An 8892-nucleotide genomic window follows, 5' to 3' on the forward strand; every position below is an offset into this window, starting at 1 on the left:
GTGTGTAGAATAAGTCAAATTTAATAATAAGGAATGCATTTTCAAAGTCCAATCTGACATCAAAGTGATAGACCAATTGTCACAGGTTATTCAAGACATTCTGGTGTGGAATTTCAAAATGAAAGCCCTTCAAAATGTCTTAAAGCAATATTTTTACTCATTTTCAGATTAGGATTAAGAGGAAACGGTGTGTTGTCAGGAACTCATTTCACTTCACAGTGATAGACACCACCTCAGAATGTCACTCAGAAAATATCAGGACATTCTGATGTGGAACTCTCTAAAATGTGTTGTGTGATTTTCATTACAGAGGTCATTTTCTTACCCTAACTGATAACATTGAAAGTTGTGAGTGACTTTTTAAATGATTATACATTTCATGTATTATTAACTTTAATCACTGCTTCCTTGTGAACACCACTATATATTTATTCAATAATTGTCCATAATTGAAATCCTCTACTTCCCTCTACCTCCTCTTCGCATCCTCCAAACCATTACTGATTTATAAAACATATTTAGACAGAGGATAGTAGACATACAGATTGAATGAAAGACTGAGAGATAGGCAGATGGATGGACAGAAAGCTAGGCAGACATACATTATGTCCATCTGTCTGTCTATTATCGTTCCTCTCTGTCTAAATATGTTTGATAAATCTGTAATGCTTATGTGTGAGAAAATAATCTCTCTGTAAATGAAAATTACACAACACATTTTAGAGAGCTTTGATTTTGAAGTTCCACATCAGAATGTCCTGATATTGTCTGAGTGACACTCTGAGGTGGTGTTCTATCCCTCTGAAGTGAAATGAGTTCCCGGCAACACACAGTTTTCTTTTAATCCTAATCTGAAAATGAGTAAAAATATTGCTTTAATAATACATTTGAAGGGCTTTTATTTTGAAAAACCACATCAGAATGTCCTGATATTCTCTGAGGTGGTCTACCACCCATGAGTGAAATTAGTCTTTGATTAAGGACAGAATGTCATGTTAATTTTGGAGTGACTTTCTGTGATGGCCTTTTATCAACACCGATTGGTGACCCAGTGGAAATGGAAAGTTCAATGTTAAGATAAGATGTCTTCATAAATGTATCCTTACATTTTAAAATTGAGAAAGTATTCACTCAGTTATGTGGTAGTAAATTATTATTGATTCCATTATTCATTCTAAAGTTCTTAATTTAGGATTTCTTGCCTTCGTTATTGACAAGCGTTAGCACTTTTATTTTGAAGGCAGTTTTTACAGGCCTCTACCGTAATGCATAGGATATACGCGCACTGCAAAACAACGATTGACTATGTTTTCCGAAGACGAGGCTGGCTTGACCCTGTCATCGTGCACCCAGCAGGCCAACTGGAACCCAACAGGACAATTATATATATATACATATATTTTATATATACACTCTGTCGTCCGTGTTTTTGACTGAAGTTGGTCACAACTGGAGTCCAGTAATGAATGTAACGCTTTAATCACGTTTAAATTAGTGACATGAAGAGTATAACATCTCAACAACAGTGAGGGTTGATCACCTTGATGTTTATGAAGTATGTTTTTATCGATATTTCTAGCATAGTAACTCATAATGAAGACACTGCTTTGCTGCTGTGTTCAGTGTTATGTGAACGTTGCTTTTGCCCAGCCTCTGCGTTGGAACGTTTGTTTACACACATTGGTTACTTCCTTATATTTGACTTACTGTTAACTAACTAATGTTAACATAACTGTTGGCTGGAAGTACACAGCTTAATCTACCTTATTTACCTGGCCATTGTCCTCTCAGCCTGAGATATCAATCACTTCAATAAATGGTAAAAAAAAAAAACAGGCTCAATTTCGGCTGTTAGCTTGTTGCTAGTGGGTTGTTAGCTTGTTGCTAGTGGGTTGTTAGCTTGTTGCTAGTGGGTTGCTAGGCGACCTCACAAGCTGCGCTGCCGAACACCTCGATAGACCAGACTGTCTAAGCTTGTAGACCGCTCGGTACAGGGTCCAGCCTACGACTGCGGTGCTGGTTCTCTATAAATCCATGCTCAACTGGACCTTCTGCTTCAGTATTTTTCTTCTTGTTTTTAATGGCGACTTGCAACCAGACGAGCATTATACTTCAATCTTTGTTACTTCCGTTACATCACAATGACTTCCGTTACATCACAATGACTTCCGTTACATCACAATGACTTCCGTTACATCACAATGACTTCCGTTACCAATGACTTCCGTTACATCACAATGACTTCCGTTACATCACAATGACTTCCGTTACAGCAAGAATCCCCCTCACACACACAGGGGAAACACATGCACATTCCCTACTGAGAATTTTCATTAGTGTGTGCAACGTTACATTTTCAGTAGTGTGTGTGCGAGGTGAGTTTACATTTTGGCCTACACAGCCTTTCATAGTTAGACGCCCCCTCACTCAGCATCTAACCCCTCACCTTCATGTCGCTGATAGACTCAAGCCTCTGCTGCTCCTTCGGCTTTTTCTTCTGGAAGTCCTCCATCAGGCTCTTGATGTTGGTGCCGATCTCCCCGAAGTTCAGGTACAGGTTCTACACACACACACACACACACACACACACACACACACACACACACACACACACACACACACACACACACACACACACACACACACACACACACACACACACACACACACACACACACACACACACACACACACACACACACACACACAGTAGATTAAACAGAGCTGCATGAGTGAGTCCTTGCTCCTGAGTGGTTCTTGTTCTCCTGAAGTTCTGAGCAGAACCTGAGCAGATCAACGGTTTGTAGCGTTCTCTCGATCAGCTGTTGGGCGGGGACTCACGTTGGCGTAAAACTCGTCGTTCTCCGCAGACAGGACCACCTCCTTCAGGTCTTTGCTGATCCCCGGCACCCGAGACAGGTCAATCCTGTTGTTGTTCAGACCCAGCAGCTCGTGGACCATCGCCTGATACGTCCACTGCAGACACACACACACACACACACACGACTGATAAACCGGTTGGCTCATATGTGTCCATTTGTTTCTTTATGAATATATATTCAAGCCCCCTGTGATGTAGCGGTGTGCTGCAATGTGATTGGTCACCTGGTTAAGCAGCGGGGTGATGGCGTCGTCGCTGCGGTCCAGGATCAGCAGCAGGGGGGGAACCTCCGTCTTCCTGAAGTCAAACAGCTCGTACTCCTTCGTGATGATTCCCTAAGGGGGTGGGAGACGTGTTTTATTTAGAGTGTATGTGACAGTGTTAATTTTGTAAATGAAAACTATGACGAAAAATGTTCATCAACTTCCTTTTTTACATGACTAAGACGAGCCGATGACGAGCTAAAAATAGATTTTTGATAATAAAAACTACGACCAAACTTATATTTTGTTTTCGTTGACGAGACGAGACGGGACTAAAGAGTTAATGGTGGACTATCGGACGTTCAAAATGCAGGATATTTAATTTTCCCCGAATTCCATCCCTGTCATTGGTTGAATTAGTCTGCATTCTGGGAATCTGCACATGTCACTCACATCCCTCAGATACACGTGATGATGTCTTCAGCGCAAAAAGGCTTTGGTCGGAAAAAAGACAAGACATATGGAGAGGAAGACACACGGTTACTGCAGGGCTACAAATTAGGCCTGGGAACCGGAAGGTCACCAGTTCAAGCCCCTGAAAGACCAAGTGCTACCGTGGTGTCCCTGAGCAAGGCACCCTTCCCTACACTGCTCCCCGGGCGCCGTACATATGGCAGCCCACTGCTCCTAACACTAGGATGGGTCAGATGCAGAAGATCGAATTTCCCCACGGGGATTAATAAAAGTACATCTTTCTTTTCTTTTTTAGCTCAGGACTGAGCCTGGCCTCCAGCCTAATGTTGCAGTGCAGTAACTATGCAGTCACACTGCAGTCAGTGCAGCTTAAGATTACAGAGCAATTTATCTGGAAGATATGTGTGTGGTTTCTTATCTCTAAGGCGGGTAGGCATATATATTAGGCTAGCTGTTGTGATAACATAATTTGGATCAAATCTGAGCTTGATACTCCTGATATACTATATTTGAATGATAATATTAGTATACATAGATAGTATGCACCTTAGCAGATCAGCAAGGACAGCACAGCAGCATCAATGTGAGAGTCTAGAGATATCCCCTAACTAAGGGAAGGACTCCAGATATCACAGAGTGTTGAGAGAGGGAAATGTGGCTTTACCAGTTTCAACACTTGATACTGTCACCTTGATTCCAATCTCAGATACTTGTATTTGCCTAACTGAATGAGTTTAAAGAGAGGAACATTTTGACTAAAATGTAATGATTCCATCGACTAAAACTGGACTAAAGCTATGAAGGATAAAAAGGACTAAAGTGTGACTAAAACTAATAACCATTTTCGTCTAAATGCTAAGACTAAATCTAAAATAGCTGCCAAAATGAACACTGGTGTGTGTGAGTCTGTGTGTGTGTGTGCATGCGTGCGTGCGTGTGTACCTTCAGGCTCTCGGCCAGGCGTTTGGACATGTCAGAGGACAGCTGGTAGCGGATCACGGGACATTTCTTCAGAGCGAGCAGCACCGAGGTCAGACCCTGAACGCAGCGCTGCAACATCGAGGGCTCCCAGCTGCGGCCCTGGAGTATACACACACACACACACACACACACACACACACACACACACACACACACACACACACACACACACACACACACACACACACACACACACACACACACACACACACACACACACACACACACACACACACACACACACACACACACACACACGTTTATGGTGCAGGACCCCTTTAAGTCAACTTGCTGTTTGAGGGTTAAAGGAGAGAAAGATTCTCACCCGGGCGACTCCCTGCAGGTTGAGGGAGAAGAGGTGAGGGTTCACTGCGATAAAGTCTCCGTAAAACTCCTGCGCACACACACACACACACACACACACACACACACACACACACACACACACACACACACACACACACACACACACACACACACACACACACACACACACACACACACACACACACACACACACACACACACACACACGTTTGTTATTTATTCAGGGTCTCTATCTATTGAATGATAGCGGGATGTTTTCCTCACCTGAACTTCAGCCACCACTTCCTGTTCATCAGCTTCAGCCAGAGCCTTGATCTCACTCTTACTGATCACATTACTGAAGTCTGCAACACACACGCATGTACACACACACACACACACACACACACACACACACACACACACACACACACACACGCACCATATAATGAGGCAGGTTACACACTGAGAATAAAGCAGTGTGTGTTCAGGGTGTCGGGCCCCTGCTGATGTATGATGTGTGTGTCAGAGCCTCACAGATGAAGTAGACGCTGTACTTGGGTCTGCGCAGCTCCTGGATCAGATGCTCCACGTTCTCCTGCAGAGACAGACAGAGAGGTTACAGAAAGACAGGTTACAGACAGACAGGCAGGCAGGAAGGCAAGCAGGCAGACAGACAGACAGGTTACCTTGGTGGGTCTCAGGAAGCAGATGGCCTTCAGGTGCTTCATGCTGTCTCTGTTCTGAGAGTCGATCCTCTCAAACAGGTAGACCTCCTTCTGCAGGATCTCAGACTGAGTGTACACAACGCTCACTATACTGGTCTGCACACACACACACACACACACACACACACACACACACACACACACACATTTCAGAATAATATCTCTGATATGTTTTATAATGATTGATCATTAAAGTGTTCTCAGAGCTGGTAAAGGTGCAGCTAGTTTGAATGGCTTTGTATACTGCAGGGTAGCTGCTGGATTTACTGCAGGTGAACTACAGTCTGATTTAAGGGGGATTATATTTACCATCAGTAATCCTAATTTAGCAAACAGGTCCACGGATGATGCCATCTCCCTCATCCTCCACACTGCCCTCTCCCACCTGGACCAGAGGTACACTTCTGTGAGAATGCTGTTCATTGACTACAGTTCAGCATTCAACACCATTGTGCCCTCCAAGCTCATCATTAAGCTCAGGGACCTTGGGCTCAACAGCGCCCTCTGTGACTGGATCCTGAGCTTCCTGACGGGCAGATCCCAGGCAGTGCGGATGGGGAACATCACATCCTCCACCTTGACCCTCAACACCGGAGCCCCTCAGGGTTGTGTGCTCAGCCCTCTCCTCTACTCCCTGTTCACGCACGACTGCGTGGCCACCCACAGCTCCAACGCCATCATCAAGTTTGCTGACGACATGACCGTCATCGGCCTGATCACAGACGGCGACGAGACGGCGTACAGAGAGGAGGTCAGAGCCCTGACATCTTGGTGCCAGGACAACAACCTCCATCTCAACGTCAGCAAAACAAAGGAGCTGATTGTGGACTACAGGAAGAGGCAGAGAGAGGCACACACACCCATCACCATCGACGGGACTCCTGTGGAGAGAGTCAGCAGCTTCAGGTTCCTCGGGGTAAACATCAGTGAGGACCTGACATGGACACATCACACCAGGGTCATATCCAAGACGGCTCGACAGCGGCTCTTCTTCCTCCGCAGGCTGCGGAAGTTCAACATGGACTCCAGGATACTCTGCAACTTCTACAGGTGCACCATCGAGAGTATCCTGACTGGCTGCATCACCGCCTGGGATGGCAGTTGCACCGCCCTCAACCGTAAGACTCTACAGAGGGTGGTGAAAACTGCTCAGCACATCACCAGGACGGAGCTGCCATCCATGGAGGACCTCTACACCCAGCGGTGTAGGAAGAAGGCCGGTAGGATATTAAAGGACCCCCATCACCCCAGCAACAATCTGTTTTGTCTGCTGCCGTCTGGCAGACGGTACCGCAGCATCCGGACCAAGACCACCAGACTCAGAGACAGTTTTATACCACAGGCTATAAGACTACTGAACTCCTGAGCTGTGTGAATGTCTACTCACATCTGTTTATAGTACACACATACATATACATATCTGTGTATACGTAATATATGCATCTGTCTATACCTCCTCATTCAACAGTGTAAAGTATTTAAATACTTTCTATTTATTCTACATATGTATATACTTTACATCCTTAGTGTTGTTATTGTATATACTTTACTTCCTTAGTGTTGTTATTGTATATACTGTACTTCTTTAGTGTTGTTATTGTATATACTTTACTTCCTTAGTGTTGTTATTGTATATATTTTACTTCCTTAGTGTTGTTATTGTATATACTGTACTTCTTAGTGTTGTTATTGTATATATTTTACTTCCTTAGTGTTGTTATTGTATATATTTTACTTCCTTAGTGTTGTTATTGTATATATTTTCTTGTCTAGTTTTTGCACTATTGTATTTATCTTATCTGCGCTGTGTATGTTGAGTTGTTGGAGGAGCCTGGGATATAAGATTTTCATTGCCAAATACGCTGTATCTGCTGTGCATATAAAACCTTTGAACCTTAATGTGCCTAGCAACTGAAGGTAGTGGTAGTAGAAGTACAGAGTAGCATAACATGGTTATAATCAAGTACAAGTACCTCAAAATGTTACTTAAGCATAGTAAGTATATTATTTAGTGTATTTAAAAGTTATATTACCGTCTCTTTATCCATCAGCAGGACCTTCATCCCGGATCCGCTGCTCTCGATCATCTTAGAGATGTATTGCTTCACTGCCAGAGTCACATTCATGTTGGCGGATAAACAACAACAACAAATTAATAATAATATAAACAACAATAAAAGCTGTTTCTATCTGAAGGCTGATTCTCTCCCAAAGATCAGCTGAGCTGCGACAACAACACAGCTGCGCGGCTACTTCCGGGTCAGTGACGTCACCACGCCGCATACACAGAGCCAACGTAGTTACGTATTTACGTGAGCGTTGTGAGTTAAGCGCTAAATGAAGCAGAATAATAAACTTCTCTTTACAGCACAAAAAGTCTGTTTTGAATACCGTGCGAACAGTCCTGACCTTTATCATTATTATTATACTTTGTTTACTGAATATAAATGTCATTGTTGTTCTACTGGGCACAGTTAGTTGCTATTTCATGGTTAGCCAGAAGGAGCATTGTGCAGCTGGCTTAACATTAAACCCAGATGTGGTTGTGAACAATAACGTGGATACACTGGCTAGGTGGCATTAATATATATAATAGTATCACTTAACTTAACGGATTTATCCTGTATTTTACTCTGGACATCCGCCTAAGTAACAGAAGCCGATGCTAACAAACAACTATCTGATTTGCTGCTAACTAAACCAAACCTGTTCATCTTTCTTTAAATAATAAGTAAATATATGTTAAAGCTAGTATATAAGAGTGTACCATACGACGTCAAAACCAGTCGTGCTTTGCTCGGCATATGAAGTTTGACATTGTAACGTCTCTTATTAAAACGGGGGACCAGTTTAATGTGTTTCATGTTAGAATGCTAGTCATTGTTAGCATACAGACATTAGTTTAGATTCTCCATTAGGCATATCACTCCGCCTTCATTTACTTTAACAGAGACGAGGAGGGGAAGTGTCGGAGGGATACATCAGCGCAAAGTAGACCCAACCGTGTACTCGGTGTAAGCTATCATCATAAAAATATATATCACACAGTTTAATGTGTTAATCATCCAAATTCTTCTAATAAATTCTGCCAATTCAAGTTGAAAATATGTTTGAACAAATCTTAGTTGATAAACAAAAGCCTTCCAATTTATTTTGCATAACAATCTTGAAGTACAGCTTAATAATTCCTCTGATTATAAACTATAAGGCTTCTGTTTTAAGGGATGAGATGCACAACTTTGATGTAACTAAATAAATGAACCCCTATGGAGGGCTGTGATGTACACGGTGTTTCCTTTAAGCATCTTAAATGATCAAG

The 8892-nt window shown here is 42.9% G+C and overlaps 1 protein-coding gene across 1 annotated transcript in view; it reads right to left on the reverse strand.

The window, feature by feature from the left end:
• Positions 1-7861, reverse strand: part of vps45 (vacuolar protein sorting 45 homolog) — a 12296-nt gene extending 4435 nt beyond the window's left edge. The window contains exons 1-9 of the mRNA XM_063900009.1: positions 7607-7861; positions 5535-5669; positions 5383-5443; positions 5131-5210; positions 4865-4933; positions 4501-4638; positions 3106-3216; positions 2842-2976; positions 2447-2560 (exon numbers count right to left, since the gene is read on the reverse strand). Of these exons, the coding sequence (XP_063756079.1) occupies positions 2447-2560; positions 2842-2976; positions 3106-3216; positions 4501-4638; positions 4865-4933; positions 5131-5210; positions 5383-5443; positions 5535-5669; positions 7607-7699 (936 nt within the window). The 5' untranslated portion in view covers positions 7700-7861. The remainder of the gene's footprint in view (positions 1-2446; positions 2561-2841; positions 2977-3105; positions 3217-4500; positions 4639-4864; positions 4934-5130; positions 5211-5382; positions 5444-5534; positions 5670-7606) is intronic.
• Positions 7862-8892: the final 1031 nt, after the last annotated feature.

This window comes from Eleginops maclovinus, chromosome 13 (genome assembly GCF_036324505.1).
Source record: "Eleginops maclovinus isolate JMC-PN-2008 ecotype Puerto Natales chromosome 13, JC_Emac_rtc_rv5, whole genome shotgun sequence".
Taxonomy (NCBI): domain Eukaryota; kingdom Metazoa; phylum Chordata; class Actinopteri; order Perciformes; family Eleginopidae; genus Eleginops; species Eleginops maclovinus.